Consider the following 18252-nt stretch of genomic DNA (forward strand, 5'->3'; position numbering starts at 1 on the left):
TCAGGAACCATGCACTCAAAATGGTAACCATCTTTGGTAGCACTTATGCCTGTGAACAGACTTTTTCAAAAATGAAACATCTGAAATCTCCAACCAGATCAAGATTAACTGATGCCCACTTGCATCACTTGTTACGGCTGGCAGTGACAAATATGGAACCGGACATTGACATTAGCCAAAAGCAGGCCCACAGTTCCCATTAAAATACTGGTGCGTGATCTGTTTATTTATAAATGGTTTTCGTTTTATTTATATAAGATATGTGCAGTGTGAGTAGAAATTAGTAGCTCATATAGTCCGGCCCTCCAGCTCTCTAAGGGACTGTAATCCGGCCCCCACTTTAAAAAGTTTGAAGACCCCTGATCTAAAGTGTAGAAGTTTCAAAGATGTTAGTGAAATTCAATGCTTTTCTACTATGATCCATGTTTTTGGCATCCTATTTAACAGTGGGCACAGATCATAAAGATTTTTAATCACCAAGAATTTTTTTTTTAAGAAAGAGACAAGGGGGAACAGGGAAAACGAAAAGGAAATTGAGAAATTGGTGGTGGGAAATGAAACTGGTGAAGAGATGGGTGTTGGAACAGTGTATGACTCAAACTAAACTATCAACTTTTTGATTCTGTATCTCTTGGTGACAATATAAAAATTTAAGAAAATAACTGGTGAATTTGCTTTGTAAAACAAAACAGAACAAAATAAAACTAAATAGAAAGAATTTAATAGGGCCAGAGCAATAGTTCAGCAGATAGGGCATTTGTTTTGCATGCAGGCGACTCAGTTTCTCGATATGGTCCCCCAGCACCACCAGGAGTTATTCCTGTGTATAGAGTCTTGATAGCCAAAAAAGCAAAATCAAAAAAAAAATTTAGGGCTGGAGAGATAGCATGGAGGTAAGACATTTGCCTTTCATGCAGAAGGTCATTGGTTCGAATCCCGGCATCCCATACGGTCCCCCAGCCTGCCAGGAGCCGTGGAGCCAGGAGTAACCTCTGAGCGCTGCCGGATGTGACTCAAAAACAAAAACAGAAACCAACAAAAAAAATTTATAGTTTTAAGTTTTAAAAGTACTCCATGATCTATTTTGAAATACTTTTATATATAGTGTACAATATACAATATGTCTAATTCCTTTTATTTATTCATTTTCTGGGCCACACCTGGTTGTGCTCAGGGGTTACTCCTGGCTGTGTGCTCAGGGGTTACTCCTGGCAGGCTCGGAGGACCATATGGGATACCAGGGATCAAATCTGGGCCAGCCGCATGCAAGGCAAATGCCCTATTCACTGTACTGCCGCTCCAGCCACTGTTTTGTTTTTTTCTTTAACAATTAAATCCCCATTTCCCCAGTACTACTTATCTTTAAAAACATAATTTCATATTCAGTTTGTTCTTCAAATTATGGTCTTGCCACCATTTGTAGAAAGAAAAGCCGTTACAGTAAAATGTCACTTTCCCTCTACCAAATCTAGGGTCCAGTGGGTAGGTTATTTGCCTTGCACGTGGCCAACCCAGGACTGACACAGGCATCACATAAGGTCCCCAGGGCCTGCCAGTAGTGAGTGCAGAGCCAGAAGTAATCCCTACTGCCACCAGGTACGGCTCCCGCCCCTTCCCCCCCAAAAAAGCAACAACAACAAAGCCCTCTAACAAATCTATATGACAACTTGTCCATTAATCTATTAAGGAAGTGATTGTTTTCTTTTTTGTTTTTTTTGGTTTTTGGGTCACACCTAGCAGTGCTCACGGGTTACTCCTGGCTCTACCTATGCTCAGAAGTTGCTCCTGGCAGGCTCTGGAGACCATAAGGGATGCCAGGATTCGAACCACCGTCCTTCTGCATGCAAGGCAAATGCCCTACCTCCAGCTATCTCTCTGGTCTCGTGATTGTCTCTTTACTCATTTTCCTTCCTTATACTTACAACTGAAATAATAATAATAAATAATGTTTCTTCCTTTCAAAACACAAGGGGCTGGAAATCTAGGACAGCAAATAAGGTGCTAGTCTTACATGAGGTCAACATGGATTGACCTCTGGTACCACATATAGTCCCACTAGCAATGCCAGAAATTAGCCCCAGAATACAGCCAGGTGTGTGATAAATATGATAAATAAATAAATATGTGAATAACAAAGATTCTTTTTATTTCTTCATCACCTGAACATGACACACCTCAGACACCTGAATATATATCCTAAATTCTTTTCTTAAAAAACTGTTTCAGCGGGGGGCGGGGGCATCGGAGGAAAAAAAAAAAAACTTGTTTCATTAAAGCATTGCAATTTACAAAGTTATTCGAAGTTGGGGTTTGGACATCCATCAAAGCCAAATTTCTGGGATCAGATGTATAGTACAGCTGGTAAGGCCCCAGGTTGACCTGGATTTGATCCCCAGCTTTGGCTGTGGTCCCCTGAACATTGCCAGAAGTAATCCTTGAGCACAGTCAGGAGGAGTAAGCCCTGAGCATTGTCTGATAGAGTCTCCAAACCAAAAAAAAAAATAAATAAAAAGCTACATATATACACACATTATCTCTAGTTCCTGGACCATTTGTCAAGGAATTCAAATACAGCTTCCATCTCTATTGGCCCATAAAACTGGCTCATTAAAGGAACTGATAACCTTCCCCAGTTTATAATCTCCTGGAAGATAAGCGCACTGTGAACATTTTCTGTTCTAGTATTCAATCTATAACTCCAGGTCCTGACACTGGGTTCCTAAAACCCTAAAATAGCCTGGGTGAAAAAGATTTTGTCCTGCTGAGGAAATTCTGCTTGGACAGCTTGATAACTGTCCAGGTCAGTTCCTGCCAAGCGCTGTCTTCTGGAAAGAGCACGTAATGATTGGAAACTAGAAATTTTCAGGCTCAGTCTGCATACTCTTAAAACTTTTGGAGAAAGACCAAAAATAAATGGAGTTGACAGTTCATCTCTAGGCCAGATAGAACATGCACGCAGTTCGATCCCTAAAACTATCTATGCTCCCTGAGCCTACCAGGAAAGATCCTGAGTGAAGTTAGGAGTAAGCTCTGAGTGCTGCCAGGTGTGACCACCAAAACAAACAAAGGAGGGAAGACTTTTACCATGCATGCATCTGACCCATTTAAGGTGGCCAAATCAGTGGCCCTATTTGGTCCCCAGCTTTATATGGTCCCCCTGAACAGCCAGAAGTCACTACTGAGAACAGAGCAAGAAAAGCCTCTACCAAAAACCCCAAGTATAGGTTTCAGAGTTTCTGTGTTGGGGAACCAGTGGAGAGGCAGAGGAGTGTGAACGAAGGTGCTCATGGAAGTCCCTTCCTTCTTCACTCCTTTCATCTCTTCTATCTGCCCCCTTCTCTACAGCCTTCTCATAATTAAGCCAAACGTTAATGGCTTTGAGTTCTGCGGCAGGTCTGGCAAATGAACTGCACCAAAGTAGGGGGTTAAGGACTGTGCCCCCTACCACTGTATCATCTGAAGCACTGGTGCTAACATGGGCTCACACAAGTATATGACATGTCGGTGGAAGAGTAGAGGCACCCCAGTGAGGGTGGGCATGTAAACTAATTTGTGGGATCTGATGCTGTCTTAAGGAAAGGACTGGGGCTGAAGGACAAGAGGAAAAGGAAGGAAATAAAATAAATGGAGATGCATCTGTCTCAAGAAAGGAAATCTGTATGAGGGTAAACACACACACACACACACACACACACACACACACACACACACACACACACACACACACCATCTGAACATTTCAAATTCTCACTGGCCAAACACTAGGAAGATCTAAAAACCATAAACTGCCTGCCAGCCTTTCCTCTGTTCCCATGTTTCTCGTTGCAGCATTCTTAGCTGATATTCTCTTCAAATCCAAGAATGTAAAACAAATCAACTCTAGTGTCTAAATCAGTGGTCCTCAAAACTATGGCCCGCGGGCCACATATTGTATTTATTCCCGTTTTGTTTCTTCACTTCAAAATAAGATATATACAGTATGATAGGAATTTGTTCATAGTTTTTGTATTTACTATAGTCCAGCCCGCCAACGGTCTAAGGGAAGGTGAATTGGATCCCTGTTTAAAATGTTTGAGACCACTGGCTCAATCACATATGGCTGTGAAGACTATTTTCCTCCCCTTGTTTCTACTTTTGGTTTTTAGGTCATACCTAGTGGTACTCAGGACTTACTTCTGGCCCTGACTTATGTGTCACTCTTCAAGAAGTTCAGAGAACCACAAGTGGTGCCAAAGTTTGAACTTCACAAGGCTGCATATAAGGCAAGCACCCTACTCACTGTGTTATCTTTCCCATCCTACAAAGGTCATTCTGACACAACTCTTGATTTGAAAAACTCAATCCATTCCCTCCCTCTCCACCACCACCAGCAGCTCAGCAGCCTCCAGCCCTGCACAACATCCTCCAGCATAGCAATGGCCCAGCTTCACAGCTAATCTCAAAATGAAAATCAAGTCACTGAATCATCCCAGATAGACCAGTTTAAACAAGTAATTCTGGGCCTTCTTGGAATGGGGAATTGCAGCTTTCCTACCCAGCCCTCAACACACATCCCTCCCTTACCTGAGGGCCCTGCAGCCCCCAGCCATACCCAACATCCTCCAGCATAGAAACAGTCCAGTCCGCAACTGAACTTCATCAAGTCACCAAGCCACCACCAAATTGCACTCGCTCCACAGCTCCTGGAGTGCACAATCACAATCACAGTCACACGACAGCTGCAAATTCCATAGTATTGCTAAAAAAGCATAGCAGAAGCACAAAATATCTAATGGGAAAGTTGTATAAAAGACCATCAAGCTCAATGAGTGAAAGCAGTTAACACAGAAGTTTCAAATAGCAACAACCAGCTCAGCAAATCTTCAGACAATGACTTTACCAATACCATTGTGAGATATCACAATGATGACAAATTGACTTTTACTGATCTATTCTTTTAATAATTCCATTTGCCATTTTGTTGTAACAAGCAATATAAAGTAAATCTGCTTGTACCTGCTAATCTCCGTTAAATTAATGTCATTCAAATACACTACCAAGATACTGCTTACCACAAATGATCTAAAAGATTTTTCTTTTTTTTTTTTTTTTTTTTTTTGGGTCACACTGACAGGAACCATAGAGGATGTTGGGAATCGAACTGGTGTCTGTCCTGGGTTGGCAAATGCCCTACCGCTGTGCTATCGTTCTGGCCTCTAAAAGATTGTTCAGCTTCATTAACAGCATATCTTGGTTATAATTTTCAATAAAAATATAGTTGTAGTAGAACCTTTTATGAAGCTATTATGTGTTCTAAATCTATATGAAGCTTTAAAATCTTCCTAAAAATAGAAGCACTTAAAAAAAAAGCTCTGAAAACTTACTGATCAGAATATCAAATAACACCTTCACTCTTTTGAAGAAAATAAATTACTAGCCAAAGACAGAGCTCACTGCATACTTTGGATGTGAGGAGCTCAGTACTAATCCCTGACACCACATGGTTCCCAGACACTGCTGCCAGGTGTGTCCCTAGCCCAGAAAATTATTACTTCTGAAAAGGTCAGAGTAAATCCACTGAATTGTTTATTCTTTGGCTGACAACAAAATTATCTATGGTTGAATCCAACCAGCTAGTTTTTTTTCTTCCCCATACCCTGACTTCTTTCTGGTGTGGAACCCAATTCTACTATTGACACAGTCTCCAAAACAAACTCTTAAAGTCTGAACAGAATTCACTGTTACTTATAAACAAGTAAAATGAGTATGCGAGATGTTCGATAGTTGTAAAAATGTAAATTTTATCTGTATGCCAAGGATATCAACTATAAGAATCTTCCTTTTTCTTTTAACTGACTGTTTCAAGACAAAATGTATTAAATTACATATGATGCAAAGGAGAAAATTCATAGATAGCTTAAAAGCAAATCATTCTGTAACTCCTTGGGTTGGAGATACAGTATAAAGGACCCTAATACATTGTAAGGTTCTAATCTAGCATGGCTGGTAACCTGGTAACCTTGGTTCAAATTCCAGCACCCATATGGTCACCTGAGCACAAACCTAGCACCCTCCAAAAAAAAATTTTTTTTTAATTCTACTCTTCCTAAAACCTATGAGCAAACCAATCATATGCCTAAAGTGAAAAAGAGCTGAGAGGTGGCTGAGGCAATGGTGAGGGTGGGAATCTTGCAGCCACTCTCACAAATGGCTTCTTGCAGGAAAATGATTGGCCCCTATCATTCAATAAATGCCAGCTCCTTCCTTAAGTTTTGGTGCTGTTCTTTGTTCTTTATACTTGGTCCCCAGGTTACTTAGACTCCTCAGGCCTTTTAACAAATGCTGAAAACTACCACATCAAACAAAGCCCCGATGCAGAGATACATGGCCACAGAGTTAGAAACTGTGTGTCCCTTGTTACCAAGACACTTAAGTGTAAAAGCAGACACCATAGTATCGGCTTCAGTCCTCAAGTCTGTATCTCCTGGAGATCTGCATGCTGCATGGCCCTCTCAAAGTGCCTACAATCCAACTCATCACTGTTTCTTTATAACTCAGGCACTGGGCCTGGAGAGAGAGAGAGAGAGAGAGAGAACAAAAATAAAATACTTACTTTGCATGTAAAGTAGTATCTCACCTGGTTTGAATCTCAGGTACCACATATGGTCTCTATCAGACTAAGGAACATTGCCTGAGCACCTCAATGGTGTGTGTGTGTGTGTGTGTGTGTGTGTGGTCTCTATCAGACTAAGGAACATTGTGTGTGTGTGTGTGTGTGTGTGTGTGTGTGTGTGTATGGTCTCTATCAGACTAAGGAACATTGCCTGAGCACCTCAATGGTGTGTGTGTGTGTGTGTGTGTGTGTGTGTGTGTGTGTGTACCACATATGGTCCCTATCAGACTAAGGAACATTGCCTGAGCACCTCAATGGGGGTGTGTGTGTGTGTGTGTGTGTGTGTGTGTGTGTGTGTGTGTGACTAAGGAACATTCCCTGGGCACCTCAATGGTGTGTGTGTATATGTGTGCTTGTGTACAAAAATAAAAATCCAACAGCTAAAACTAAGGTCCCTTGGAAGCTAATATTGCGTGTGTGTGTGTGTGTGTGTGTGTGAGAAGCTAATATTGCGCGTGTGTGTGTGTGTGTGTGTGTGTGTGTGTGTGTGTGTGTGTGTGTGTGTGTGTGTGTACAAAAACGAAAATCCAAAGCTAAAACTAAGGTCCCTTGCGTCTCCCTGAGCCCTGACAAGAATGATTTCTCTGAGCAGAGCTAGAAGTAGCACCACTGAATGTGGCCCAACTCCCATCTTACCCCCCAAAAAAACCTCAGGAATCGAGTTTTCTATGAGTAACAGCCAACAAAGAAAATTATCTCATCTAAATACCATCAGGTAATCCAGGACCACTGAGTCTACTTTCATAATCTCTAGCCTCAATTTCTGTTCCACAACCATCAGAGTTCAGATTAGGATTTCTCAATTTTAGTATTACTAACTTTGTGGGGGGAGGGGTCCACACCAGATGATGCTCAGGGAATACTCCTGGCTCTGCACTCAGGAATCACCCTCAGGAGGCTCAGAAAACCATATGGGATTCTGGGGCTTGAACCCAGGTCAGTCCCATGCAAGGCAAGCACCATACCCATTGTACTATCACGCCAATCCCAGCACTACTCTATTTTTGACCCACATAATTCTTGGTTGTGGGGTTTATCCTAAAGTTGGGCAGCATCTCTCACCTCTGTCCACCAGATAGAGCAGATGCTCTCTTCTCCATAGGTATGACAAGCATATATATGCTAGCAGAGTGCTAAATGCTGGGGGGGGGGCAAGTTGCCTTCCCAATGGGTTCCCCACCCCACACAACACTCTTGAGTGGAAAGGCAGTTGTCATTTCACACAGCAGTGGAGAAGCAGTCCTTCCCCAACTCCATCTCCAGTTTCTTCCTCAGGATTCCTATTGGACTGATGTACCAAAGGCCTCCTTAACCATTGCTTTTGTGAGTCATTTCTCTTCCATCCACAAGATAATTCCTATTATCTTCAGAATTAATTCAAAGCTCTCCACCTAGCCTTGACAATCCTAGGCTCCACTCAACAATCTCCCACAAACCACCTGGCCAAGTGGTCATTGAGCAGTCCTCAGGAACATGTGCTGCTCTCTTCCTGTCCTATTGTTGAAACCCGGGTTTGCCTATAGTCCATCCTGGACCACTGGAAAAGTCTCTTTCCCCATTCTCTACCTCCACTCGCAAAGCCAAAAACTCTCCTTGTTTGTGAATTTTTCCATGATAGAGTCTCTACCCCTATCGTTCTACCCAAAACACTGTCAGTGAAACCCTGCTGCTGCTAGTGAAGAGGGCTCCTATAATTTTCAACTTTTGTCATGTTCTCTATCTGCCTGTAAGTCTACTTGTCCCACGTTCCTCTATGTTAGTTTAAATTCCATCCACACTGGGAAAGCCTCCAGCTCCTCACTAGCTTCTTTGTACTTGTACATCTCTTGTGGCTCTCACACTGCTTGATAAGGCATATAAGTATTTCAAAGGTTTACAAGATCCTTGAGAGCTTCTTACTTCTCTTTTGATGCCCCGTAATGTCCTAGTCCAGGTAATTCGTAATCTATTATGATGCAAAGTAGAAAATTCTTTATATATATATATATATATATATATATATATATAAGTTGCTCCAAATCTTTCCCATTCAGAAAGCAATGGAGGACACTGTTTTCAGATAACCACCAACTGCCTTACAGGAATCGAGTTCATATTCCCTTTTATGTTACATTTCTGTATTATAAACCAAGTTTTTGTTTTGTTTTTGGGGTCACACCTGGTGGTCCTCAAATGCTCAATGGTGTCCCATGGTGCTTATGGGTCCATATGTGCCGGGGGATTCTAATCAAGGTTGGCAGGATGCATGGCAAGTGTCTTAACCCACGTTCTATCTCACCAGCTCCAAGGCCAATTTTAAAAAACTTGTCTTCAATATATACAGATGATATTTTCCATATCTATTCAAGAGTTCTGCTTCAGGGAGTTTGTAAACTTTACAACCTGCAATTGAATTCTGCATATTTTATATCTCAGTTGTCTATACAAATAGGCAGTAATTTACTTTTGAAAGCTAATAAAAATGTTTTCACCATATGAAAACAACTGGAATTAGATTAAATCTATTTCCTTGTATTTAAGGAACTGGTACTAATTATAACTTCCCTATCTTAAATAATACATGTATACTCCTAAAATCTCCATGCACCAAAAAAAAAAAAAAAATTCAACTCCTCACATCTTCATGCATCACTGCAAATATCAGTCATCTTATTTCAGCCCTCCCCTACTCCAAAGACATAAGCCACAAAAGAACATGGGGACTCCGTTCTTAATGTTTGTTCCCAAGTGACTTGAAGTAATATTTTATTATCTCAACCAAAAAAGAGCTTCGTAACGTGCACCTCTGGCTTAGATCTCCTTCTACGGGTTTCTAAAAGCGGTACAAGAATTTAGTAGCCCTCACTCACAGCCACCACCATTTTTCAGCAGAGATCAGCAAATTACAGGACCGGTTTTGTATGCCCCTGAGTGAAGGATCATTTTCACACATTCCCGGAGCTGTAAAAAGAAAAAAATGCAACCAAAACCCTATGTGGCTGGCAAAAACTGAAAATACTTTGTCCCTTTTTCAGGCAGCATATATTTGAGCTGTGTAGTAGCTGCTGGTAAGACACCCACCTTTTCCTCTCAAGATTAAAACAACACAGGATTGTGCAAAAAAGAACATATTCGATGTGGTCCTACTTGTACGAGGGAAGTTCTCCATCTGAGGCCTGTATGTACTTCACACTTGGCAGAATTCTTAAGAGAAGTCAGTTTGGTTGAGTAGAGTGGGATCAAGACCCAGGACTCCTCCAGTCGGAAGCTTGAGTGAGCACGCAATTCGCCCTCCACTGCACACAAGATCGCAAATGGGCACCCGGCCTTTGCTTTTGGAGATTTGGGTAACTGACTTGGATCGCCCTACAGATCAAAGCTTAAAGCCTGTTCCAGATATGCTGTTTAGACAAGATCCTCTGACCAGCTATGAATCATTAAAGAGTAACACGAATGCTCACCGCAAACGCTAGATAAGAAATATCTAGGAAGCCTATTTTCAAGACGCATTTGATTGGCATTTGATTGCAACGGCTCAAAACTTGCTCTGCTTGCTGCTCTCTAGCTAATATTCCAGATCGTGGTTCTAGGGGCACCTTCTGGTTTGCCTTCCACCGCTGGAAACCTACGTCCACAGCTGGAATCCACTAGTTCCTCCCAACAAGCTCTCAAATGAATGTCACTGGGGTAAAACTGTCCACTTTTTGGCAGCGACCAGCTCCAGAGCTCATCAGAAGCCCTTTTCCCTTTAGCTACAAATTCGGGTTTCCTTCATCTCCCTTAACAACTTGGCTTCCTTTTTGAAAAAAAAAAAAAGAAAAGAAATAAGATAAAATAAAAACAAGTTGCCTCTCATCCGTTCCTTAATCTACAAAACCCACTGGAGTGGTCTGGCCTCTCTCTTTCTGTGTGTCTTTCTTCTCGATGCATCCCAGAACCGAAGCCTTATTTTACTGCCTGCTGACTGTGCTGCTCCTGCAGGACCTGAAGAGGAGCTGATGATTAATTGCTCCAGATGGGGGGATGCATGCCAGCACCTCAGAGAAGATGCACAGAGCCTCGGCCACCATCCCATACAGACAGACGCTAAAGCCTTCCTCTTTAACTCGCTCTTCCAGGCCCAGAAGGGGAAAGGGGGAAATTAAAAGAAATGGATGTTGTTGCCCCATTTTATGTTTTTCTTTCCTCCAAACAGAACCACATAACTTGAACCGTCTAGTTCATCCTCACCCATGGAGGGGAAATAATGGAGGGTACCAAGGCCAAACAGCTGCATGATCACTAAGTGGTAATAAAAAAAGATCAGCAAATCTAAAGCCAACAACGACGAGAGAATGGACAGCCAATGCCCTGCAAGCTAGACACAGAGGGGACCACCTAAAGTGGCAGCCTGGGGTGCCAAGAAGGGGGGTACAGGATGCAGGCTGAGAACTGGGGTGGAGGGCGGGCAACGTTGGGGGTGGGAATGAATGCCCCGGTTCGTTCATTCCACGCGGCTAGGCGCCTCGAAGATGCCCGCGCAGGGCTCGGGCGGAAAGAAAGAGGATGACACTCCGCCAAGAATCAAGTCAGGATGGGCTTCGCGGGGCGGCTCGGGCGAGGTCGGGACGCGAAGACCCCGTTGAAGCGGGGCAGCCGCCGCCCCAGAGCCCAGCGGGGGCCCCGCGGGGGAGGAAGGCAGGCGGCGCCGGGCCGAGGCGGGCGGGGAGAGGCACCTGCGGCCCCGCGCGTCTGGGTCCTCCGCCTCACCTGCAGGGCCACGTCCCCGGGCAGCTGCGCGGCGCGGAGGAGCTCGAGCACGCGCCCGTGCAGCGCCGCCTTCTTGCTGCCGTCCACGTCGCAGTAGGCGAACAGGTCCGCGTAGTACTTCTGCTCCGCGTCGCTCAGCGTCAGGCCCTCCATGGCCCCGGCCCGCGCCCGCCCGCCCGCCGCGCCCGCCTCGCTCGCTCGCCCGCCCGCCGCTGGGCCTCGGGCCTCGGGCCTCGGGCCTCCGGCCGGCCTCGCGCCGCCTCGCTTCCGCCCCGCCCCGCCCCCCCGCCGGCGCCCGGCCCCGCCGCCGCTCCGCCCGCCCGCCCGCCGGGGACCCGGATGTGCGCGAGGCCCTCGCGGAGCCGAGCCGAGCCGAGCCGAGCCGGGAGCGAGCGAGCGACGGACGGCGGGAGAGAGGCGGAGGGACAGCGAGAGACCGAGACGGCCCGAGCGAGGGACAGAGAGACACACGCGCACGCGCGCACGCACGCACGCCGGCTGGCGCGGCCGCTGCCCGAGACCGCACACGGGGCCCGAGCGCCCCCTGCCGGCCGGAGCCTCGCGGCGGCCCGGCCGCGGTTGTTGGCCGAGCTGCTGGCGCTGGGCGACCCCTGGGCAGGCGTTGGAAAGGGACAGGGATCACTCGGGGGCCGGGCCGAGGGGAAGGGGCTCGGCGGGAGGGAGCGGCCGGCCACCGGCCCCCAACACGCCACGAGGGATGGCTTCCGAGCAGCCCCAGGACGACTAATACATTGATCGATTAATGACCGATTTTACAATCCAACAAAAAGGGGGCCAGAGCAACGGGAGGGGGACAGGCAGGGAGTGGGCCATGCACGAGCCCGAGCCCCCCAACACGCCACAAAGGATTCCTTCTCAGCATCCCCAGGGATGACTAATAAATTGATTAACTGAGTGATTAATTCCATGTTTTACAGTCGAAGAAAAAGGCAAACCACGGAGGGCACAACAATACGAGGGGGGATGTAGGGACTGGACCATGCGCGTGCCCCATCCCCCAAAACGCCAGAGGGATTGCTTCTGAGCATCCCCAGGAATGACTCATAAGTAAATAAATAGAATAGTTTTACAATCAAACAAAAAGGCAAACCGGGGGGCCAGGACAATAGGAAGAGGATACGTAGGGAGTAGGCCATGCAGGTGCCCGATTTCCCCACATGCCAGAAAGGATTCCTTCTGAGCATCCCAAGACATGACTAATAACTTAATTAATTAATTTGATAGTTTTGCAATCAAAGAAAAAGGCACACCATGGGGGGACAGATCAATACGGGGGGAATATATAGGGAGTGGACCACGCGCATGGCCCATCTGGGTTCAATCCACATAGGGACAAAATGAATGAATATTCACACAAGCCAGAAGTGGTTCCTGAGTTCAGAGGTAGGAGGAACCCCTGAGCATTCCCAGGGATGACATCCACATACATACATACATACATACATACATACATACATTCATACATACATACATACATACAAAGAAATTAAATTTTTTACGATCATAGGAAAAGGCAAACCAGGGTACAGGTCACCATGACATTTTTATTTTGACACACAAGTTAAAATACTCTATACTCTGGGTTCTGAACTTCAGCATCTAAAACACAAGGGAGCATCCAGATCTATCGGGGAATTTGTATCATAGATGCTGTTACTCCTGACTATCTGCTCAGAAATAGCCCCTGGCAGGCACGGGAGACCATATGAAATGCTGGGATTTGAACCAATGACCTTCTGCATGAAAGGCAAACGTCTTACCTCCATGCTATCTCTCCGGCCCTCAAAATCACTCTTATTCCAAGTCACTTGGTCAGGAAAACGAAATCTTTGGGTAGAAAAATGTGGCAACGTTTTCTTTCTTTACCTTCCTCCCTTCCGTCCTCCTTCCTTCCTTTCTTCCTCTTTTCTTTCTTCTTTCTTTCTCCTTCCTTCCTCCCTCTCTCTCTCCCTCTTTCCCTTTCCCTCCCTCCTTCTCTCTCTCTCTCTCTCTCTCTCTCTCTCTCTCTCTCTCTCTCTCTCTCTCTCTCTCTCTCTCTCTCTCTCTCTCTCTTTCTTGTAAATAAGTGGTCGCCAGAAAACCAATGTTATAAGTGTGTGACCTCTGCTCTAGAAACCCCTGGACCCACTGGATACACCATACCAGCTCCTGCCTCCCCAACAATTTCCTCTTTTAAGAAAACCACTGTTCTCTGTTAATGAGAAATATTTCAAATATCCTAGCTAAGGCAGAATTTCACAGATTTTTTTTCTTTTTGGTTTGGTGTTTATTTTCTCTTCTACACAGTTCCTCCCCCCAGAGTTCTGATCCTACAAATGGCTGATAGGATGAAATTAGAACAAGCTCACAATTTTGTTTTAAATCTGAATTTCACATTTCAAAGAGCTATGGAAACTCAAAGAGTTGAGGGTAAGACTTTGGCAACAGAATCTTAACTAAACTCCCATGAGGCTGTCCAAACTCTTTATGTAAGGCCATTTGTGTCAATATTTACTTATATTATCCCAGGACTTTGTGACTTGTTAATATATTCCCAGCAAGAGATATGGCATTATTTTTTCTTTTCTGTCAGGGCCTCTCTTCCTCTTTCCTGAATCTTCCTGCAAACCTTTGCACAGCCTGCCCTTACACCATTCCTGTTCCTGTGGGTGTGTCTACAAACTCCTCAGAGCAAGCACTCATCTCTCAGCCCCTGATCCAAAACAGCCCTGTCACTATCCTCCATTCCCTTATCTGAAACACTTTTATAGCCTATTTATCTGGCATGAGTATTTCCATGTTTAATAGCTAATAATTATTGAATGTGGGACTGTGTTTCAGGCACTGTTTTAAAATGCTACACTAATTATGTTCAGGACAATAAGCCTATTAAGTAAGTCCTATAAGTGTATTAATTGGCCCCTGAGAAAACTGAAGCATAGATAGGTTAAGTAATTTATTAAGTCACAATATTGTTCAGTGACTGGATCTGGGATTCCCAAGCCAACAGTCTCAACTCCAAAATCACTATCTAGGGAGACTTTCTTGTCTGTTTATCAAGTACCATTAGTGATCATCACTATTTTTACTAGAAAACATCTGTTTATTTAACATATGTCAAACATATTTTTTAACCTTTCGGGCTATACCCAACTGTGCTCTAGGCTTCCTTCCACATGTGATACCAGGAATCAAACCCTCTTCAGTTTTACACAGACCAGCACTTTGTCTGTTCTACTATCTCTCTGGTCTAGTTCCAAGGATGTTTGTTTGTTTGTTTGTTTGTTTTGGCCATAGCCATTTGACATTCAGGGGTTATGCACTCAGAAATCGCTCCTGGCTTGGGGGGACCATATGGGACATTGGGGGATCAAATCGTGGTTAGTCCTAGGCTAGCGCTTGCAAGGCAGATGCCTTGCATCTAGTGCCACTGCTCCGGCCCCAGGTTTCAAGAATTTTTATGTGTTACACTGTGTTCATAATAAGTTATTTATTGGAGGCAGGAAGGGAAAAGACCACACTGGAAGTGACAGGAGAGGGTTGGGCAATTTGATGGTCAAAGGGTGTAAGATGACACCCAGCTATTAATCCATCTTTTTTCTATAAATCTCTCTTTTGATATGTAAAAGCCCACCTGGATTACTCTCAACCTTCCCCCTCCTGGTATTGGAAATTGGTTTAATAAGAGAAAGGAGTTCTGGCTTTTGGCTCTGGGAGATACCATGAGGGAGAAGCCAGGAGAAGCCACTGACTCCATTACTATCTCCTGACTGGCTTGACCTACTATTTCTTTGCTGCTACCCTGTTTCTTCAGATCCATCTGCCTGGGGTTAAAGATATGGTGTATGGGGTGACTCTCACAAACTGTGGGGTTTTATTTTACAGAAGGGGAACAGTAATTTTGTATAATGATTTCACAAACTGTTGTTTGATTTAGGTCTTACCTGGCAGTGTTCAGGGACTACTCCTGGTGGTGCTTGGAGGGAAATATGTGATACAGAGAATCAAACCCAGGTCCGCCATGTGAAAAGTAATTCCCTTACCCACTGTACTAATACTTCAGCCCCCATATCAGAAACGTTAACAGTATCATGACTACCTAACCTCTAATACATTTAAAAATAAACTTTCTAAATTATTTTTTGAGCCAGAGCACAAGTCTCATGTGGATGGGGCACTGGATTTTATCCCATGTACTACGAACAGGATTATTTGTCAAGGCCAAAGAGATAGTACAGATATTAAGGTGTTTGTCTTTCATGGGCACTGCATATGGTCCCCTGAGCAGCACCAAGTTGACCCCTGAGCAGAGAATTAGGAGTAATTAACCCTTGAGTACAACCAGAATGGGTTGTAAATGAAATGAAGAAATGAACAAATAAAAGAACAATTGGAGACAGGGAGATAGTGCAGTGGGTAAGGTATTTGTTTTGTATGTGGCTGAACCTGGTTTGAATTCCCAGCACCACATACAGTTCCTTGAGTACTGCCAGGAGTAGTCTCTCTGCACAACTGGGTGTGTTCCTCTCTGAAAAACTCATTTGTTGAATGAATGAGCAAATGATGTAATGAGACTGCTGATAACCTTATTTCTAGCTTGCACCCCTTACCTTGGCAAATCTCCAGTTTCAGTTCTCCACTCTTTATTGACCTAGATTGTGAAAGCATTGTGTCCCTTCCAAATTCTAGGACCACGAATCTCTCAGTCAGTTGTACATTATTGTCAGCTTTACACTTTTAGCACCTCTGCATTATCACATTTAAGTCCTACTTTACATCCCATAACAGGTTCATATATTCAAAATATTTACCTGGAGCATCTTAGGCAATAAAGCCAGTCCAGGGAGCCTAAAAACAGCCATGTCGGGACTATCCACAAGCCTGTATTCTCCTTATATTGATCTTTCTTTCATGCCTTTCCAAAGGCAAATATTGAATTGTACACCCTGTATGAGTTCCCAGTTGTTGAGGGGGGACTTTTTCTGTGAGCCTAGTGCTCTGGTCATAATAGGACATGGAATAGGAGTTTTTCTGTTGTAAATCAAGGCCAGGCCCAGTATAAACAGTGATCAGTATCATTTGTCCTAAAAGAGAAAAACAAAGTCAGACCCTCTTTCATCTGGGTCTACATGAAGCAAGTGAACTGGTGCTCTGGGCAACCCTGTTGCCTCTGCACCTCACCCTGGGCAGAGAGGAGTCCTCAGCATTTCTGACCTGGTGAGGAACAAAGCATCCCTGTATCTTCCTAAACTCAGCTCACTGTGCTAAGATTGGGAGGCCTGTCCAAGTCAACCCTTCCCTTCTCTATCTCCTGCTGCCTTGGGAGGGTCTTGATGCTGGCGGCCTTCCTGGTTTTAGAGTGACAAGGATTTTTTCTCTGTAACTGTCACTTAAGATCCAAATTTCAGGTATCAATTGAAAGAAACACAATGAACTATGGGTCACTTCTAAGTTGTATCAACTTTTCCCCTATACAAATCAATGAAAAATAATAACAATGTGGGGTTGAAGAGGTAGTGTAGCAGATAAGATTCTTAAATGCAGTTGACCTATGATCCATCACTAAAATTCTATATGGTCTTCTGAGCCCTACCAGAAGTGATCCCTGAACACAGAGTCAGGCATCAGCTTTGAGCACTATTGGGTGTGACTTCGAAACTAAAATAATAGGGCCCGGAGAGATAGCACAGCGGTGTTTGCCTTGCAAGCAGCCGATCCAGGACCTAAGGTGGTTGGTTCAAATCCCGTTGTCCCATATGGTCCCCCGTGCCTGCCAGGAGCTATTTCTGAGCAGACAGCCAGGTGTAATCCCTGAGCACCACCAGGTGTGGCCCAAAAACCAAAACAAACAAACAAACAAAACTAAAATAATAATGATAACAACAATAACAACACAACAACAAAATTTCAACAATATATCAACAATATTTTAGTCCCAAACAGCATTAAACATGCTGGCTTTAAGGTAAGACCAAATAGTTGGTTACTACCAGCAAATTTATAAACTGTTATTTTTAACTGGAAATCTCTAGCTTTAATGAAAATGATTTAGAGATTCATTATTTGTGGTATATATAGTTTCATGAGTTTTGATAGATTCACCTAGTTATGAAAACCCCGCCAAAATCAAGGTGAGGAACCCTTGTATGAACCCACCCTGATTCTTTCATCCTAATCTTTTTTCTCTGCTCTGTTCCCTCCTCCCACCTCTTTGCAACTGCTGTCTTGTTTCTAGACCTTTGGCTTCTCCAGAATGCCATATAAATTGAATCAAGTGATTTGAAGCCATTTGAACCTGCCTAAACTTGTATATATAGCATCATATACAATTGAGTATAGCCGTTGAATTGTAACCCAAAAACCAAACCCCAAAACCAAAACTCAAAGAGCACAAATACATTTGAGAATTTACTGGGTTCTTGCTTGTATATATAGTACTCCACTATTCTGTTTGCAAAAGAATATTTATATGTATTGGGGAGATGTTCATAATGGCAACAGTTAGGGACTATCCCTGCTCTGTGTTCAAGAGTTGTTCAAGGAACAATGCGAAGTTGGGGCTCAAACCTGGGTCTCCTGCATGCAAAACATATGTGCAGTCCTATTTCTCCTGCCTTTATGGTTAAATCAAAATTCCTTTATAGATTCTAGCTATAAACTCTTAGTCAGACTCTGATCTACAATTATGCTCCATAAACTGTGGCTCCTTTTTGCTTACATAGCAGTATATGTTGCCAAGCAAGATTGCTGAAATTTTAATCTTTTGTTTTTTGGTGTTTGGTTTTTGGGTCACACCCAACAGCACTCAGGGGTTACTCCTGGCTCTATACTCAGAAATTGCTTCTGGCAGGCTCGGGGGCCATATGGGATGC

The 18252-nt window shown here is 44.0% G+C and overlaps 2 protein-coding genes across 7 annotated transcripts in view; both read right to left on the reverse strand.

The window, feature by feature from the left end:
* REPS1 (RALBP1 associated Eps domain containing 1) overlaps positions 1-11555 on the reverse strand; it is a 108958-nt gene extending 97403 nt beyond the window's left edge. For all 6 annotated transcript variants that reach the window (XM_049788005.1, XM_049788007.1, XM_049788006.1 and 3 more), the window contains exon 1: positions 11381-11555. In XM_049788005.1, the coding sequence (XP_049643962.1) occupies positions 11381-11533 (153 nt within the window). In that variant the 5' untranslated portion in view covers positions 11534-11555. The remainder of the gene's footprint in view (positions 1-11380) is intronic.
* CITED2 (Cbp/p300 interacting transactivator with Glu/Asp rich carboxy-terminal domain 2) overlaps positions 1-18252 on the reverse strand; it is a 1046546-nt gene that overhangs the window by 612290 nt on the left and 416004 nt on the right. The gene's annotated exons all lie outside the window — the stretch shown is intronic.

Source organism: Suncus etruscus, chromosome 15, assembly GCF_024139225.1.
Source record: "Suncus etruscus isolate mSunEtr1 chromosome 15, mSunEtr1.pri.cur, whole genome shotgun sequence".
NCBI lineage: Eukaryota > Metazoa > Chordata > Mammalia > Eulipotyphla > Soricidae > Suncus > Suncus etruscus.